Genomic DNA, 20790 nt, shown 5'->3' with positions numbered 1-20790 from the left:
TGTTATATTTCATGTATTTCTCTTTTCAGAATTTAATCAAACTGCTGAAATGCATAATTTTTTAAAAAAATCTCTTTTACCCAGCCATTATTATTCTTGAACTATAAAAACTTTTTTATGCTGTACCTGTAAGTGAATTTTTAGTTTTTTCTTTAAAAAAAAATGTCTGTGTTGGTGAAAAATCAGTTTGATAAAAGTTTCAATGTAGGCAGCAGTACTGTATTCTGTGCTGTTTTCTTTTTTAATCTTGGATGAGGCTTGAATATATTTTTTTTCTTTAAAAAAAATTATGTACTTCCACCATTAGAGACAAGAACAGCTTGTGCCTAATTAGGACTGTATGAAACGTGTTTAGTTATTATAGTCATAATCATAGGGGAAAAATGAGATGGTATTGGACCGGGAGCCTTTCAGTAGTTTGAAAATTCTTAGCAACTGGGTCTTAGTGTGATTTCTCCTAAGTCATATTTTCAGTTCTTTTGGATAGTTTTACTTTTGGCAGACACTTCTGATTTTCTGCTTTAGATTTTTGTCAAAAGTAGACATATAGAAATATTAGCAACTGCCTGAATTCTTAAAATACAGAAGTAATTTTTTAAAATAGTTCATAAACATTTAAATGCCTTACTTTTGAGACTTTTAAAACAGTGTTAAGAGGTGTTTTCATATTTTTGTAGATGAGAATGTCATTGTTTCAATAGAAAGCTCAGATTTTTTGCTGAATCATAGAATATATGCAAGTAAGCATACCAAACAAAAGGCGACCTTTCAAGAATTAGAAATATAAGGAACATGGCGAGATTATTTTGGCTGCAGAGGTGTCAGCTTTTCATTTGTTTTTAGGTCTTGAAAGGGAGTTCTTTAACATTAAAACAAGGAACTGAAAGCAATGTATTTTAAAAAAATCTTTACCCTGCTTTAATGTTTGTAGCATTTTTATTGATCACCTCAAGGATTTCAAGCTTATGACTGTTTGATTTTGAAAAATTTAATTTGTTCTATTAAAAAATAAAGTTTCTTTAGCACTTGAAATGACTGTTCACCAAGAAAACATTATATTAATAAACATTATATTACTACTTTTCTGTTTGAGAGCGTGAAAGAAGATTCTTAAGCATGTTATTTCATTGAAAATAGCTACTAAATATAACTTGCTCCAGATCTGATCTGGACTATTTATTGACAACCCAGTTTCCCTGGCAAGAGGCAATAAAATATGTATTGTAATAGAATAAATGAGGGTAATCTTTAATTTATCATGTTTCTCTGCAAAGTGCAACATAGTTTTTTAAGTCATTTTTTATTTTGAGTGATTAGATGGTTTAATATTATAAAATGAAAGTATCAAGAAGTTAATTAAATAGAGTTGAATAGTAGTGTAGAGAGGTGTGAGAGGGCTGGAATTTATGTTTCTAGCTTTTGTGTCTTATGGTAAGCCAGGATTTCTCCAAAAGAGGTGTTTTGTTTTGTTTTTGTTTTTATTTTGGTTTTTGGTAGAACAGCTAGCTTCTCAAACTAGCCATTTGTTGTCTGGAACAACTTCCAGATGAATGAATACTTAAGGTAAGAACGTGATCTGGAGTAGTGACAAACCAGTGTTCCAGAGAAGAAACGAAACATAAAAAGTAAACTTTAGCCACAGTTACCAGTAGACCTTTATTTAAGAGGGAGATTACATTTTTTCCTTTAAATTATAATTAACTACAATATATTTCAACTGTTTTAGTTTTATCCCTCTTTTATTATAATCAGTTTAATATTGCAGTAGAATGATCTGGTATGGTGAGTTATGTTTCCCAGTCTTCCTTTTGAATAGGTAAATTTTGCTGTCTGTTGAAGTGCTGTTGAATAGGTAAATTTTACTGTCTGTTATTATAGTGTGTAATCTTAGATTGTAATTTAAAAACTATTATTTGTGTGTTTATATTTATTTACATGCATTCTATGAAGAGTTGAAAAGAGTTTAGACTTTGGAATTGGGTTTTATACCTTTTGTTTAGAGTCTTTGGGCATGATATTAATTTCTCTGAACCTTGATTTTCTAATCTTTGCAATAATTAATAATGACCATTGTGTAGATTTATTTTAAGGAGTAAATGAATTAACCTTTGTGATGTCTTGCACACAGTAAGTGTGCAATAAAAGTCAACTCTTTCTTCTTTGGTAAGATCTTTTTAGAGAGTTACTTCCAGATTTGATAATGCTATATTGAAATAATTTTCTTCAGGTTTTCTAATAGTCTCCAAGGAAAAGTAAGAGATATCAAAGAGAATTGTGTGAACTTTAGACTAGTGAAGATAAAAGGAATTTACTTGAGACAGAAGGAGGCAAAAAGTTCGCCAAGCAGTTTTTTTTTAATGTTTGCTTGACTACTGTACAAGATTGGTGCTTTATTGGAGGTAGAAGTTTTATGTACAGTTTGTTGTAATGTAAGGAACTTAGTAAGATTAAGATGACTCAAAGGAAATGTCAACCATGTGGCTGGGAAAGTCCCTCTACCCTCTGCTCTTTTTTCCATTCTAAGCATTTATTATATACTGAGCATCTCTGATGTTATGCTATTAACTGTCATTATTCAAGAGAGGATTAATTGTATCTAGTGTAAAATCATCATAATTTCTAATATTTTAAGTTTGGATTACTTAATGTTTAAATTTTGGGAGTAATTTCCTCTGCATGCTTGATCATAAATCCTTTGTGCATATTTAGCTCTCTTTGTCCTTGTTAAAACAAGCTAACGTCAGTGTACAAAGCACTGCTTGTAGAAACGTGAATGTGTCTAGTGACCTGTGAAGAAGAGACCTTTCAGGGGTAACAAAGTATGTGAAAATGGTTTATATTGGTAATAACAATATGTTACGAAGTTTTTCCAAAGTTTAGAAAAGAATTCCACATATCTAGTTGTTTTGTGACCTTTCTTCCGATAATAATAGAGTTCAATGCAAAAAAAATTGGGAAAACAAAAAAGTACAAAGGCAAAAACCAAAACCAAAAATCACGATCATCCTAATCCTGCCAACCAAAGAAAATCACTTTTAACTTTCTGATGTATGTCAGTGTTTTTTCTTTTCATCTGTGTGTGTGTGTTTACAAAATGATTTTACAAAAATGGTATAATGTTTGAGAGTTTGCTTTTTTTACTTGAAAATTCCTGACAATATTTTCATAGGACAGTTGTGTTTGATAGAAGAGAAACTGTGAAGCTCGTGATGGGTAGAGTATTTGTAAGTTTTTCAGGTTAGTTAAGAGTGGGGATAGAAGGATTAGTTGAAGAAACAATTAGAGAATTTAATTTTACCTGCAGTGTTCAGAATGACTTTAAAGATCAGGAATGGGGTCATCCATCAGATTATTTCCTGTGATTACTGCCTTAAGAGCTCTTAGAAGAATTTCCCCCAGTGGATTGTGATTTCTTTTTCAGAATAGTCACAGAAGACTTAAGGAGAAAGAGGAGATGGAGACTTTTCTAAGATGAACATAGGTGGGATCAGCCAGACACACACAGTTCGAGTAAATATATTGGTTCTAACAGTGGTGGGACCCTAGTATGCCACAGTGTGGAAGGAACCTCAGGCCCTATCCAACTCTTAAACACCAGTTTTGCAGATGAGGAACTTGCTTGACTTATCAAAAGTCGTGTAACTAACTAGTATGGGACACTTTAGTAATATGGCAGTTGGGCACTATTAAAAAGTATGAAATTTATTACTTTTCTAATTGTGTCTATTTTTGCTTTGTATTTTTCATGTCTTGAGTTTTCTTATCTCCCTCAGTTTTCTACCTATCTCCATATACTCCCATCTTTACTTTTTTCTCTCTCTCCTCTTCAGTTAGCCATTATGTGGAATTAATATTTTAAAATCATTGTTTATATTGATTAATTTTATCTTCTCTGTTTAAGGTTTTTAAAAAGGATCATTTAACTTTTATGTGCCTTTCACAAAATGGAATAAAATTTAATTGCTGTGTTTTACTTCTATATAATACTAAATTTATGATTAATATTTTATTATCATCTTATCATTACTATTAATAGGAGCCCCACAACATTTTATGTGAAAAAAAGAAAAGATTTCCAGCTCTTGTAATGGGAAACCAGTATTGGCCAGAGTAGGCTGGATGGGGCAAGAATTGTCAGAAAAGCCCATGGGGGAGTAGGTGATAAGATAGAAACACTCTCACTAAAATAAGTTGTGAATCCATTTGTTCCCCTTACTTTAACAATTAAAACATAAATGCTAATTTGTGAGTGCTAATTTAAGAGGAGAGAACTTTCTTTTTGCAAGAATTTTTTTAAGTCCCACGGGCAAAGAAAAAAACTAGATGAGTTTATGGGATAGAGGTTTTCAGTTAAAGCCATCTGGAAAGACTTGAAAGCTGAAGGGTGTGGTTACCACTGAGTTTCATAATTACCCAGAAAAGAAAGAGATTAGGGAGGTTTTTGTAAATTACGCAGTCTCTGGCAAGTATACAAGTCACAGAGAACAGACAGTTTTACTTATAAATTCTTTGGAAAAGTATTTGCTTTCAGTGACTAAATGAAGCAAAAGGGAATCCTTTATTCAGATTGAAATCAGAGTCAAATGACAGAATTTATAGTAAGGGTAACTCTATAAATTATAATCTGTTTGGGTTCATGTCAAAGAAAACCCTAGTTTAAAAAGTAAGGAAATGTTATTTTATCATATAACAAGAAGTCCAGAGATAAGGTAAATTTCATGGTTAGTCAATTCAGTGACCCAGTTTCTTAATCTCTCTCTGCCCTGTCATCATTATAGAGTTGATTTCATTATCAGACCTCTACAAATGGGCTATAGCAGGAATGTGCATTTGCATACAGATTCTGAACATTTCCAGAGGAACAAAAGTACATTCTTCTTCTCTGTAGAGTCATTTAAAAGTAAGGAAACATTTCCTTGAAGGCCCCCCCACACCCCCCACCAGAGATCCTCATGTTTCATTAGCCAGAATTGGGTTTCATACCATTCTTAAACTAATCTTTGTTGAGGGGCACAGGATTAGGACTTGATAATAATTTGGGGTAGAATGGATATATGTGGGGAGTTCAGTCCCCATGACCATAGTAGTACCTAGTGTAACAACTAGTTACTGTACTGTAACAACTCCTCTTGAGAAGGAGATTTAGAATTTATTAATGAAGTAAGTAAAGCATAGTGAAACATGAGTCCCAGCCCCACCACTCAAGAGCTGTGTGATTTGGGTTAAATTCATTAATTTCTCTAAATATGCATTTCCACATCTGTAAAATGAAGATGATAATGCCCAATTCATAAGGCTGTTTTTTAGAATTAAATCAGATAAGTAAGATAGCACAGATTCTAACATTTAGTATTCAATAAATATACTATTACTATTACTGGTGCTTTTATGTCTATGTAATTTTGTACTCAAAGAAAACTCTAAAAATGGTATTTTCACTTTAAAGGATTAGTTGTTTTTTTTCCTGAAAATACAAGGGCCTAGACCAAAGTTGTTGGAGCTCCCATTTCCTTCTCTAGCTTTTTTGTATAGTAGTACAAAAATGGGGGAAACAGTAAGCTTAGTATGAGCTGCCACTAAAACAATTCGTTTACATGATTGTGTCAACTAATACTTTGCTATTTATATTTGAGGTAGCATAAAAACTGAACTGACACATATTTTATGAAAATGTGCTATTGTATTAGTGACATATTAGTAATTTTCTTTAATGTAGGCTTCTACATTTTGGTCTTTTTTGCTGTAATAAAAAGTGTAAGCTGTTAGGGTGTAATTCTCTCTTTCTTTGATATTTGCAGATGGCTTGTTCAATCAGTATATCAGTCAACAGGAATATAAGCCACGATGGAGTCAAATCATTCCCAAAAGTACCAAAGGTAAGTCCTACCTTCTAGGTTGTGGGTGCTTTTCCTTTAATGTCCCAGTTTCATGTATCCGAAGGTAGCTCAAGTTTCACTGTACCCTATTAACGAAAAGCAGGTGTTTAAAATAAGACATAGGTTCCTCAACTAGATGGCAGAGGAAGTTTACTATATTAAATTTTTCTTTTAAACCTTTTTGTTTTATTGCTATAACAGAAGGTTGGGCATTGTTTACACAGAATACCATCATAAACTGCTTTTATAGAGACACTATAAAATTATAGGCTATTGTGTTGTAATCCCAAACGTGTCCCTGAAAAACCTTAAGTTCTGCAGAATTGCTCACAAAAGCTAATAGGGCTTATGAGAGAAGTAGAAATGGGACATACCATTCTAAATCTGTGGAACTTTATAATCAGATACTAATAATAAAAACTAATGATAAAAACTAATAATATAACCAGATACTAATAATAAAAAATAACAATTCTAATAAAAATAAATACTAGTACAGTTAAATATAGGCATTTATATTGAGCATCACAGTGATTTTGGAGCTTTAAACCCTGGGGCTCATGCTTCTTTCTTTGAGCTGTAGACCCTCAAGCTGAAGACCACCTCCTGTGGTCTTCATACATTGCTAAAGCCTTCATTTTAAGTGTGAGAAAGCTTTCCTCAAATAGTGTTAAACATTAATATACTGGAGAAAATTGCTTATGAACCTCCATGATTTCTGAGTTATATAAGCATCATTTTCCTGCTTTATCAGTCATATATGAGGTAATTTTCTTCAGAAGTGCATGTTGTAGCAGACTATTATATTTGAAAACTAATGGATTAAATATATAAAAGGCAAACATACTGACAATCTGTTCTTTTTTTTAATGATCAAATATCTGTCTTCTTTATTTATTTAAAATTTTTATTTTACTTATTTATTTTTGGCTGCATTGGGTCTTGCTGCGCGCGGGCTTTCTGTAGTTACGGCAAGTGGGGGCTCCTCTTTGTTGCAGTGCGCGGGCTTCTCATTGCGGTGGCTTCTCTCGTTGTGCAGCATGGGCTCTAGGTGCGCGGGCTTCAGTAGTTGCGGCGCATGGGCTCAGTAGTTGTGGCTTGCGGGCTCTAGAGCGCAGCTGGCTCAGCAGTTGTGGCACATGGGCTTAGTTGCTCTGCGGCATGTGGGATCTTCCCAGACCAGGGCTCGAACCCGTGTCGCCCGCATTGGCAGCTGGATTCTTAACCACTGCACCACAAGGGAAGTCCCTATTTTTTAAATTTATTTTTTTTGTCTGCATTGGGTCTTCATTGCAGCACACGGGCTTTCTCTAGTTGCAGTGAGCAGGGGCTACTCTTCGTTGCAGTGCACGGGCTTCTCATTGCGGTAGCTTCTCGTTGCAGAGCATGGGCTCTAGGTGCTCAGGCTTCAGTAGTTGCAGCATGCGGGCCCTAGAGCACACAGGCTTCAGTAGTTGTGGCACACGGGCTTCAGTAGTTGTGGCGCACGGGCTTAGTTGCTCCACGGCATGTGGGATCTTCCCAGACCAGGGATTGAACCTGTGTCCCCCTGTATTGGCAGGCGGATTCTTAACCACTGTGCCACCAGGGAATTCCCTCTTAATCTGTTCTTGAAAGTGGGAATACTGACTTTACTAATTGGGGGAAGAAGGAAAAAAAGGGTGAAACTTCAACAATAATGAGCTGTAAATTCTAAACCTAGCTATTAAAAAGGAGACAGAATTTGCAGGAAACTTCTGAATGATTAGTGCTTGAATATGGCTTCAGTTTTGCATCTTATTTATAATATACAAGAACTGATATTTCAGTCTTTTTCATAATACCCCTGTGGGATTAGTAAAAACTTGGATGTTCCCGGCACTTCCCTGGCAGTCCAGTGGTTAAGACTCTGGGTTCCCAGTGCAGGGGGCATGGGTTTGATCCCTGGCTGGGGAACTAAGATCCCGCATGCCACATGGTGTGGCCAAAAAATACATAAATAAAAAATAAAAATGCCTTTTACCTAAAAAACACAATTTAAAAAAAAATTGGATGTTCCCTATTTTACATAGGAGAAAGCTGATACAGGGAAAGTTATTACCTAAAGTAATGTATTTCAGTTAATGGGAGAGTTACAAAGAAAACCTCAGGTTTTCTGGTTTACATCAAGTAAGGCATTAGAATCCTGTAACCTTTTGAACCATTGAAATTAAGTTATATATAAAAGATCTGATATAAAATAAGATAAATATAAGTTAAACAATAGTTTTTTTCTTCAGAGGTTTAAAGTTTTCACTGATTATATTTAAACCTGCCTATTAAGCTTTGTGATGTAAATAAGAATCAAAGGGAAGCAAATCTTACATTTTGTCAGACAGTACTACTCAAATAAAATAGCTGGGAGATTATGTGGGAGATGATTTTTGAAATATTGGCACAAAATTAATACAGTGATGAAATTATCATTAATGTAAAACTTGATAGCATCTTAGTTTTCAGTAGCTGGTTTTATGAACTTTAAAACTGCTCATTATACTAATAAACCATGCCTGGAGTTATAGACCTGTGATCTAGTTCTGTGATTGTTTTCCATCTTCACTTTGTCACTTCACTAGTTTAGAGATTTTACGTTTTTGTGGAATATCCTGTGTCTTTGCTGATTTATGGCATTGGTCCTAAATAAGTTGAAAGTAGCTTCCAGTTGCATTAAGAGCCTGAAAGCAATTAGAAAAAAAGAGCAAGATAATTATTATAAACTTAGTTATGTCATATTATGTCTCTTACAAGTCCTCTTATTCTTAATATTGAAAGAATAAGTGTGTGTTATTCTCGCTACTCATTACAGACTTATGAATGAAGTTACTCTGGATATGCAGTTGTTCTGTGGTATTTCTTTAAAGAAAATATTGTTTCTACTTCAGGTGATGGAGAAGATAACCGACCAGGAATGAGAGGAGGCCATCAGATGGTTATTGATGTTCAAACAGGTGAGGACTACTTGGAATGGAAAGCAAATTCTTTAAAAAAAATTATACATTTAAATATCAGGTACTCATAAATGTACTTCTTTCCATTCCTTACCAAGTTAAATGTCATTGGCCATAACCAAGTAGCAAAGAAAATAGCCATTATCTACAGGTAATAACCTAAACTAGGCAATGGCACGTCAGGGAGGGGAGGCTGCTGCACAAATGAAATTAGATAACCTAAAAGAAATGTAACGTGCAGCCCCTTAGAGCCGTGTGTGTGTGTGTGTGTGTGTGTGTGTGTGTGTGTGTGTGTGTGTGTGTGTGTGTGTGTGTGTGTGTGTGTGTGTGTGTGTGTGTGTGTGTGTGTGTGTGTGTGTGTGTGTAGTTTTATATGTGTTTGATTTCCATAGTATACTGTGGAGTATTTCTGGATTTTTAGTGCATTTATATTTTAATGCCGTAATATGGGAATTGTTGCAGTAAAAGAGAATTAAGATATATTTTAGAGGGAGAGAATATAAAATTAAGTAACCTAAGTGTTGGTAGATGCATAAATTGCTAAACACTGTCCACAAGCCTATAAATAATTTGTTTTAGTCTTCTTTTTAATTTTATTCTGCAACTTGATACTGAAAATTTTGCTTAGGTTTCTACAGCCTAGAACAGCTTAAATACCATTATATTTAGAGATAAATGCTAAAATTATAATAGGTTTCAAACTACCGTCTTGAAAAGCAAATAATACCAAGAATTTTGTATAATTTTATTATTTGGTTTTAGAAAACTTTACCACATACAATGCCAGTATCCACCCAAATAATATTTTACTTTTTCCAAGTGTAATAAAAACTCTGTTCTATTATTGTATTATGCTGACAATAGTGCTTCAGGAATAAGGTTTTTTTGACTCATTGTAATTACTAAGATTATTGCAATGCAGATAATAATCATCTAGGCATTAATGTATTTTCACAAATGTTTTATAAGTAAAAGGAGGAATTATAATATTTACAATTAACTGCTAAATTTGTGTAGTAACCTATGAGTTTGTTTGGGAGTATTATTAGGGTCTCTTTGGAAAAGGTTCATTTTGAGGCATAGGAGTTTGCTTTCCTTATCTTGGCCCCTCTTCCCAGACCCCTTCCTTCCCACAAAAATAGGCTTGACTCAGCTGTAGAGTCCTAAGCATCTTTTTTACTACCTGAGAGTTCAGTAAATACGCACATGCTTATTTCTCAAAGAACCAGATCTATACAGAAATTGGTTTTTTTAATCCAAAATTAAATACGGTATAAAAAAAGTTGAAAATTTGTGTTTAGATTGTCTACAGTAGCATTTCTCCTCTTTTGAACATACAGTGGAATTTATAATGCTGTTCTTCTTTTTCTCAGTCATGATGAAAATATTATTAAATTCTTTTTTTTAATTGCTAATAAAATACTAAAAAAGAGTGTTGAAAAGCTACTTTAATTTTCTAGACAAAATGCTGTTTTCCTTAAATGCAAAAGTAATGTGGTTTACTTTAACATTTAAAGTTCACCTTATCAGGGAGCAGAAGGAATTTTCATAGTGCTTACTGTGTTGCTTATTATGGAATATGGACTATATAAAATAGGTAAAATAAATGTGTAAGAAAAGAGGAAGTTTTTCTCTTTTTTTGTAATCCATGATATTTGAGAATGGAAAATGAGAAGATTCAAATGATAGGCAAATATCCTGACAGAACTTTGTGTGAGCAGAGTCATTGACGATTAAATGCTGACTTTTCAGGTCAGAGATCCTTTAAGTAAAAAACAGTATATAGTGATAAAGGTCCACATATTTTTCTGTAATATCTTGGTTTTATGCATTAAGGGCAGGGTTTCAGCGGACTCAAGGTCCTTATCCCCATTCCCTTTAAAAAAATATTTCAAGGAGAGGAAAAGGGTTGTTTCAGTATTTACTTGGTTTGCTTTAGAAACAATAGTTATAAGAAAGCAATGACTTAAAGTAAGTCATTGTAAATAAGTAAGAATGACTTATTATGGGCATGGGATATATTCCAGATGGAATCATTAAAGGCATAATCTCTCATAGTTTCTGAGGCTTTATTATAGGTTGACAAAGGTCTACAATGAAAAATTGATCAGTATCCATACTTCTGTATGAGCACTAGTTGATAAAAATGTAATAAAAGTACTTTGTGAATATATTTTTAAGCAAATATTTCTACTATAGGAAATTTAGGGACTTAGCCATCAATAGAGGAATTTTTATTTAGAGCCATTTTGTGTCTGTTTCAGTGCTTTTTTTCCACCCCCCCCCCAAACTTTCTGAATGCTGGGTCAAGCTTTATTTAGGTCCATGTGTGATGATTAAATGAGATTTTGAGCCTTTAACAGGAACCAAAAATTTAAAGTCTGGTAAAACTAAATAATCATGATAGTTAATATAAAGTTGTCCATAACTCAAGTGAGCTTGATGGTCAATATGTTACCATTACCACTTATAGTGTGGAAACAGTACTGTGTGAACGGTGAAGTTGAAGGGGTTTAACCACATTCAGATGATCCTTTATATGAGTAATAGGGAGTATGGGTTATAGGGATGGTGTGTAAAACATATTGGTATGGAATTCTTTATAAATATATATAAATGAACTGGTGATGCAATTAGGGTTGGGATCCAGATTGAGATAGAGGAGAAATGCAGCTTCTGAGGATTCAGGTGTCTGGAAGCGGAGAGAAATGTAAGGAAAGATGCCCTAGGAGTCAACCAAGTCAGAAAAAGCTTTGAACTTTCATAAGACTCTAGAACAGTGGTTTAGGTTAAGTTTAAACACGTGTCTGGTTGTGAGGGTGGGTAATCCAGGAATCTGATATATCAAGAGAAAACAAAAGGAATTTTAAAAATGCCATTCAAAAGTCTAGTCACTGCCATACCCTGGCATTCCGACTCTTGTTTCAGTTAACCGTTGCTGTCTATATTCCTTGCTATCACTATGCTCTATCCTTTTTAGTATTTCCTTGTTTTCTTAGATGAGGCTTCATGAATGGGCTTTAAGGAGGCCCATGATACTCTTGAAATGGTATGTAATATTTTTGTCTGCCTTTGTGGAGTTTATTGGGAAGAGTCATTACCTATATATTTTTTAAAGGGTTAAATATTTCTATTAAGTTTTGACATTACATGGTAAGTAGATACTGCTGGTATTCATATAAAATTTCAAATGAAATTCCTTGCTCTGTGTAAGTGGTATTCATTGTTGAAATAATAGTGTTTCCAAAGTAAACTCTTGCCCACCTTTCCTCTACTCTTGTTTTTTCCCCAGATTATTTGTTGCTAGATATAAGGTGGGTGAGGAAGAGAGTAAAGGTGATAAAGTCAGAGAGGTAGTGAGGGGCAGTTGTGTTGAGCTCTTTTGTAAGAACTTTAACCTTTACTCATAGTGAGATGATTAAAGGAAAATATTGTTGGGTTTTGAGAAATGTTACTGACTTTGCATTTTAACAAAAAACAAATTAGGTGAAGGGCAGAAGCAGAGCGACCTTTAACGAGGCAGTTCCTTACCAGAGAAGTGATGATAGCATTGGCTTTTACTAGAGTGGTGATCACAGTGTTGAGAATTGGTCAGATTTGGGATGTATTTTGAAGATGTCACATACAGCTGACAGGATTTACTGATGGATTGGATATGAAGTGTGAGTGAAACGAGTAATGAATGACTCAAGGTTTTGACCTGAGTAGTTGGGAAAATAGTATAGCCTTTCCCTAAGATGGGTAAAACAAGTGGATTAAATATGTTGGGTTGTTCAGCTACTTGTTTTTAGACAGGTTGAGATGCCAGTTAGACATTCAAGTATATAGATACGTCAAGTAAGCGGTTAGATATATTGTTTGGGGTTCAGGAAGACAGGTCCAGGCAGAATAATCATTTCCCTTTCTGTATTTACGTAGCACTTTGTTCATACTATTATTTTTACTATAATGATTTCCAAATTGTTTTAGAGTTGCTTGTGTAGGTGTTATGTATCCCATTCCTCTCTATTCAGCTTTCTCCTTTCTACCTCCCATCCCCAATATCTTATTGACAGGGGAAAAACAAGAATCTTGCATTATTTATTTTTATGGCCGCAAAGCCTGGTATGGAGTAAGTGTGTACTGAATATTTGTTGAACTGAATCAAAATTTTAAAATCCATTTTCCTTCGAGTTGAAAGAAAAATATTTACTTGGAAACTACACTCTGATATTGCTTTAAACCTTGATGACTGGATTGTGTCATGATGTCATTTGTTGTAAATGCTAATATTTTTCTGAGGTGAATTTATGTTATTGGTTATACTCTAATATATTTAAATTTTCTGGTGATTCTGTTTGTTCTTTTCTAGTATATAGACTATATTTCCTTAAAGCTGTAGTTCTTATTACCTTGGAATCTAGGTAGAAAAATTAAAGGTTATGTAGACTTTGCATTTTTTTAGGGTAACAGTTGGTGCTTTCTGAATTTAATTTGGGTGTAGGAGCAGAATCTGGGATATCTTTGGAATTTTTTCCTCTAGAAATTGTACTTCTATTGTAAAATTATTAATAGCATAATTTACCAAGGTGGTTTCATATACTTTTATTTTATCATTTATGTACCAGAGTCTTATAACTGCTATCATCAGGTTGATTTTAATTATCTTCAAAGTTGTATTTCTTGTTAAGTCTCTGAAAGAACCTTTTCTAGTCCAGACTTACTGATATAACAATTAAATATAGTGGTTGGAGGTTGAGTGTGTGGGAAAGAAGTGTGTGTGTGTGAGAGAGAGAGAGAGAGAGAGAGACATATCTGGATTTCAATCCTGACTTTACCACCGACTTTTTGTTTGATCTTGAATGAGTTATAATGACAATAAAAACAGGAATAATAAATTAAGTTGCTGTGAGAGTTAAATGAAATAATGTCTTTTATGTAAGTATCAATATATATTATTTATATAATATGTATTTTTATATGCAACATATTAATCTACAAATATATACTGATTAGTTCTGCTGAGAGAATTTGATGTAAATTTAGAGATCTTTCTTTTGTGTTTGTTTTTTTGACAGAATCACAGTGGAAATATTTTTAAACAATTTAAAAATTTTTGAAAAGCAATTTAAAAGAACATGAAAAGCAGTGCTGTGTTGAGGGAAAAAATATCTCACTCATAATTCCACGTTCTAACTAACCAATAGTATTTTGGTATAATTGTTTCATCTTTTGTATATATTGCCCTTATTGATGTTTTACAAAGGAAAGGATAAATATACTTTTAGATTTTTAGGAAAAAATATTAAAATTCATTTTAAGAACTTTTTCGTTAAGGATTAGGTTAATTTAGTAGTAGAGTGACTTTCCTCAAGTAGAATTTGAAGAAACTAGAAGTTCTGTCTTTATAAGGTTGGTGCCTAAGTAGTGAAATACAGTTTAGAGAAGCCCAGTCCTTATTTTAAATATGCAATTTGAAGGTTTCCTAAGCAAGGGTTCTTAATCTGTTGAAGTTATATACAAAATTTTCTTTGTATGTACATTTTTCTGGAAGAGAATCCATGAATTCAGATCATCGAGTTAAGAACATCTTCACTAGACTAAAACTTTTTATTTTTAACCTGAGGAGTAATAGTATTTATTAAATACTTACTACATGTAGAGGTTGCGATTAGCACTTTTATATGTTCATACGTTTCATTTACAACTGAAAAGGTAGATACCTTCATTTTACAGAATAGGTCGTGCTGTGTCCAGGGCTGTGGAGCTGGGATTTGAACACAGATCTGTAGGACTGTCTGGCTCCAAAGCCCATGTTTTTGCTGCTGTTACTATAGTGGTTCTTAGTTTTCTAATGCGGAAGATACAGTGAAAATCTCAGGTATGATAGGTGAAAACAGAAAATACAGTAGATTGTGAGGGCTAAGTCCTGAGACCTCAGCAAATTTTAAATACATAAATACTAATAAAGCATATCACTTCACTTATAAAATACCATAAAGTGAAATTGAAAAACATAGTTGATTCCTTTACATCCTTATTAAAAGCTATTGCAGATATAAAGAGTGAGGAGCAATAGCTGACCTAATAATTGCTAACATTTATTGAGTGCTTCCAGTGTGCCAGGTATTTCACTAGACTGAAACTTCATAGAGCTCATTTCAGCTTCTTTTAAAGTGACTTATATTTCGAAGCAATTATTGCTTCCCAGTGTTTCGTTTATCTTGTTTTCTTAAATATTAAAAATTAATAGTCCCTGAATTTTCTTTTCCTTTTTCAGTCTGTAGATATTTTTTTCATTTTGCTACAGTTTTAAGGATAGACTCACCATTTTAAAAAGTACATGGTGGCATAAATTTTACTCTGATTTTTCAAAGCTTTCTTCTATCCTAAGTGAATTCTATTATTCTTACCAGAGAAGAATGTAGTATTGTATTGAATGTAGTAGAGAAGGAATGTAGTATTTTGTCCTACTTGGGAGTGTATGTCAATTTTATTGATTTATTGATTTATTCCTATACCTGGCATTTCTCTACTTAGGTTATTCAACTCTGAATTGGGTTTCAACTCTGGGTAAAATAAGGCAAATAGAGAAAAAGGCATGTCTGTTTTGCTTCAGTGTGGAAGTCTGTCCAGATGAAAACTTAAAATATCCATGGTACCAGGCAATTCTTTGTTCAACTCTCATTGAATTTTAAGAACCTACGGTACCAGCCTTTTTCTCTCTCTCAAGCAGAATAGGTAGTAAGATTTAGGCAAAATCCCAGTGTTTGGTATCTATAAAAGAAGTTGCTTGTCACTTGAAAGAACCGTTCTGTGGAAATCTGAACCTCTCTGACTGTACCAATTATATGTAACGTGCTTTCATTTTTTTTTTAATGCCACATAATGGTTTTCCTTGATATTCTTTAAAGAAGCTATTGAAGAAAGTAGGTAAACATGGGTTTTAGTTTTTAAATACAAATATATTCATATGGCTGTATTTCTGTAGCTACGTATGACACGAATTTTTTTCTTTCATACTGTTATCAGAAAGGAATTCTAAAATATAGCCCTAATACAAAGTATATTGTCATGGGCAGAAAATACAACCTTTTAGCAGGGAAATTACAACCATATGTTGAATTCACCCAAAAGATCGGTCTCTAGTTTTGTAATCATAGCCTTATGTAAGAAATATAGCTCTCGGGACTTCCCTGGTGGCACAGTAGTTAAGAATACGCCTGCCAATACAGGGGACACAGGTTCGAGCCCTGGTCCAGGAAGATCGCACATGCCACGGAGCAACTAAGCTCGTGTGCTACAACTACTGAGCCTGCGCTCTAGAGCCCATGAGCCACAACTACTGAGCCTGCGTGCCTCACGCCTAGAGCCCGTGCTCCGCAACAAGAGAAGCCACGGCGATGAGAAGCACGTGCGCTGCAAGGAAGAGTAGTCCCCGCTCAGGACAACTAGAGAAAGCTAAAAATAAATAAATTAACTAAAAAAAAGGCTACACAAAAATTCACCAATTAAAAAAAAAAGAAAGAAATATAGCTCTTTTTAAAAAGAGAGATAGATGAATCCAGTTGATAATCTGCTGGGTTTTGAGAGTTCAAGGGAATGGCTAAAGAAGGTAAGGTTAAAGAGCATATAAAATATCTTTCCCCTTCTAACTTATTCTTCCCTTCAAAAATTCTAATGTCAATCTAATGTCCTATTAACTACACTTTCAGAAGGATTAAACTCTTAAACTAAATGTCCTGACAGGGTTCATTTTTATTTTGAATATAAATTTGTGTTTCTTAAAAGTTTTTTTTTTAATTTCATTTGTTTTTCTCTTAGTGTCTACATTAAACTAGGAATTAAGCTAACCTCTTTTACAAGCCTAGTAACCCTCCACCTACCTCTTCTTTTTGACACTTGAATTTTATCTAAGGTTGGGCCCATGTTATGTCAGTGCATAGTATATGCATTCTATACTATTTCAAAGTGGAAAGATGGATTTAATTACGAAAATAGTGTGCCATCTTGTGGAGGATTATGCAATCAGCATAGTCTGACTTACCCCTAAGGATCAGAGGAGGAGGATAGATATTGCAGTTGGGCTTATAAAATAGAAAGCCTGCTTCTTTGTGCAAAATGGTGTGAAGATACTGCTGTGTTAACATTTCTACCTTTTTCTTAGCGTATATAAGATTTATAGATTAGTACTATTGGTAGTAAGTAGTTGTAGGGGTTATTTAGTACTGATACGAAAAAACCTGTAAAAAAGACTGGTTGCATTTTAGCTTTTGTGGCCTGAGCAATAACTGATTGATTGATTGGTAATTGATTCATTTAGTCTCTGAGAATGAAATTGGTTTGATATCTTGAACATAGGCTATTATTGGTCACTTTATTTCCGATCTTTCTTTTTCCCTGGCTCCTCCTTTTCAGTAAGTCCTATATGCTGCAAGTTCAGATCTGACCATGTCACATCTCTGCTTAAAATCTTCTGTTGCTATTTAATACTATACTGTCTGTGGAGTCGAGTTCAAAACCTTTATATTGTCATTTAACCCATTTCATTATGTGGCCACTACCTGTCTTTTTAACTTACCTCCACTCCACTACTTTTTTTTGTTCTTTTAAAATGAACAGTGCATTTATTCACCACACAGTTTTCACCACTGTGCATGCATTATTTAATTCTCATGGTAGCTTTAGGAGATAGGTACTCTGTGCCATTTTAGAGCTGAGGAAACCAGTGGTTAAGGAATTTGGTGTTGGTCACACAGCTGTGGTGATAGAGCTGCAGTTCCATCCAAGATCTGCCTGACTTTAGATTCTGTGTCTTTTAAAACACTTTTTTGTGTGTTTTTCTGTCTCTGTACCCTTGTTTTACTTTTTACCCTGCTTGAAAAGTCCTCTTCTCTTTCCTTCATTCTACCAGCAAAGCCACTTTCTGATGCATAGGTCAGATACCACTGTCACCATGAAATCTTCCTGAGTCCCCTCAATCTGGTATATTCTCTTCCCTTTTTTGAACCCCCGTGGTGCTTTTTTACCTTTCTTACGACACTTAGTCTACATTGCATTGTGGTGATTAATGTACTTGTTTTATATTCTTCACTAAATTGTAAGCTCCTTGAGGGTAGGGATGATGTCTTCTTTATTTTTATTCTCTAAAGTGCCTTGCCAATTCAGATTAGTACTCAAAAAATGTTGAGTGAACATTTCAATGAGTCTGAGAGAAATAGCCTCTGTAGCCTGTGCTCCTTTAAGAAAAAATACAGAGAAAGGGCTGCTGCATGAGGAGGATTATAGTGCCCTAGGGATGTGCCTGAATTGTTATATAACCTATAAGCATGAGAGTGGACATCGTAAACCAAGCTACTGCCATGTTGCAAATAATAGCATTTTCTTTTTTCTACTTTCTTCTCACTACAGTTTTGTCTGATTATTTCTATAATCTTTAAAAGTTTTTGATATCCTTTATGCATTAAATAATATTTTCGCTGGTGTTTGGATAATATTTCATTCCTGAATGATTTAACTTAAATGATTAAATGATTAAAATTTTCTTACACATTTCATTCAGGTATGTCAAAAGGTCCTGTTACCATCTGATTCATTCAGTTTTACTATTAAACTTTAACTGGGACCACAGAGCATTCACGAACAAGAATGACATCTTGGATTAATTCCATTGGGATGCTTGCTCTGTGCCAGATTTTATTTTGCTCAGCTATCAATGAGGCTGTTGTGGAAATGTGGGTTTTCTTTGCTGTGAGAATTTATGCGTACAAAGAGACCTGCTTTTCAGAAAGAACATTGAGAACCCAGATCCCAAGAGGAAGGGTTATTAAAGTTAGTGAACCAGGGTAACCTTATCCAAAGGGTGCCCAGAAACACTGTAAAACAAAAGGTCAATTGCTATTGCTATTTTAGTTATATACCCCCTCCCTCTCCAGGCTTCAGAATTTAATGGGGTTAATTGCATTTATAGTGAGGCCTTGGCAAATAATTTTTAAGTCAGATGAAAATTCTTTAATTTTTTTCCTGTAGAATTCTCAGTATCTGGGCATTACTGTGTGCCATTTGGGAAACAGAATGTTACTTAACTAATGATAATGGATTGTTTTATACTTCTGAGAGATGGCAGTTTTCTAATAGTTTCCATTATTTCACATTTATATAGAGCCAAAAGTGTTCTAGGTACTGGGTTAGACACGGAAACATACAATAATACTGTTTTAATTGCATCAGTGGTACTTAGTAACTACAAGGTATTTTGTGTATATGTGCATGTTTTAAAGGTAGAAATGCTGTTCATGCTTGACACCCTTCAGAATGTTTTCATGTAACTTATATATGAAGAACTTTACCACCACACTGAGAGTTTGTAAATGAAAAAATCAGGACCCAGGCAAGTTAAGTGACCTATACCTGATTACCCAGTTAGCACTAGAACTGTTCCAGTGGTCTGTTCTTATCCAGAAGCATTGTTTTAATTTCCCCTAGGTTCTTTCACTTAGAAAATTCACTTAGAGTTTGAAATTATATGAAAATATGACAAAAATCTCTTATAAGACATCTCTATGAATGGCACGAATTTTCTTAAGTAGTGTTACAATATTTCCAGGTGCATTTCAACCCTTCATGATGGGATGTAATTTAGATGACAGTCTCCGCATATATTGGCCTAGGGCATGTCAGAGTAGATGGCTTTATAGTTTTCCTGTAATGTATTATATTTAACTTAAAAAAATGGTAGGCATTATAACAAGTAGACATAAGATATTTACAAAGGGAAGAAATATTTGAAGAAAGGAAAGGCACTATTATTTTATAAAGAAAGGTAAAAATTTTCACTGGTCACGGAGCAAATGTTTTATCACATGATAAAGTCCATAGGTATAATAGACATTTCAGAATTAGAAGAAACCAAATTCTCAAGGTACCTGGAATGACTTAAAAGTTGATTTCTGAGGAGTTAAATCCACCATAATATATTTGGAAAAATTTCCCCCAGTTTCCGTGGGAATATCAAGGCTATGCATCACTTTATTCTTAAGATATCTAACTTTAACTCACAGCTAGTTTTAACCATTGTTTTTTGTATTGTAATAGAAAACAGTTTTAATGTGAAGTTTTTTCAGAAGTAGCTAGATAGCTTTATATTATATATATTTTTTGCACTGTATATTTCTTCGGGATTTCTTTTTTTTCTTTTCCCTTTTTTTTTTTTTTTTTTGCGGTATGCGGGCCTCTCATTGTTGTGGCCTCTCCCGCTGCGGAGCACAGGCTCTGGACACGCAGGCTCATGGGCCTAGCCGCTCCGCAGCATGTGGGATCTTCCCAGACCGGGGCACGAACCCGTGTCCCCTGCATCGGCAGGCAGACTCTCAACCACTGTGCCACCAGGGAAGCCCCCCCCTTTTTTTTTTTTTAACTATCTGAAGCTGCTTTGTTAAGAAGCTGGTAAATGTAAATTTTTTGTGGCCTGACATAGAAACTCCTAAACTGGCTGCACATCAGGATTCCCCCTGGACACTTTAAGAGTACTGACTCTTTTTACCCACTGAGGACCTATGGAATCTGAATCTTAGGGGATGCCTCCTAGTTATCTTTGTATTTATAAATCTCTCAAGATAGTGGTTCTGCAGCAGCCCTTCCGTATGCCTATATTTAGGAAGTACTAGTATTTATTTTGGAATGTTAACCAGTTTAAAAATCTCATTTTTAAGTTTACTTAGATGTACCTTCTTAAATGATCTTAGAAGCAATGGCTTTATCTGGGTGCCTATACTTAAATTTTGTTCTTAAGTTTATTTTTTTTGCACATATTTTTCTAATTTTCACAGAGACTGTTTATTTGTTTGGTGGCTGGGATGGAACACAAGATCTTGCTGACTTCTGGGCGTACAGTGTGAAAGAGAACCAGTGGACATGTATCTCTAGAGACACTGAGAAAGAGGCAAGTTCTCAGACTTTTCATCCATCTG

At 34.2% G+C, this 20790-nt stretch overlaps 1 protein-coding gene across 4 annotated transcripts in view; it reads left to right on the top strand.

Annotated features, from left to right (window-relative positions):
* Positions 1-20790, top strand: part of MKLN1 (muskelin 1) — a gene marked incomplete at its 5' end in the record, with an annotated part of 355190 nt that overhangs the window by 262005 nt on the left and 72395 nt on the right. For all 4 annotated transcript variants that reach the window (XM_082661471.1, XM_082661472.1, XM_082661473.1 and 1 more), the window contains 3 exons: positions 5799-5876; positions 8777-8842; positions 20650-20762. In XM_082661471.1, the coding sequence (XP_082517597.1) occupies positions 5799-5876; positions 8777-8842; positions 20650-20762 (257 nt within the window). The remainder of the gene's footprint in view (positions 1-5798; positions 5877-8776; positions 8843-20649; positions 20763-20790) is intronic.

The sequence above is a fragment of the Grampus griseus genome (genome assembly GCF_964374135.1).
Source record: "Grampus griseus genome assembly, chromosome: 9".
Classification (NCBI taxonomy): Eukaryota; Metazoa; Chordata; class Mammalia; order Artiodactyla; family Delphinidae; genus Grampus; species Grampus griseus.
The sequence above is the reverse complement of the archived record's forward strand: the minus strand, read 5'-3'. Positions and strand labels throughout refer to the sequence as shown.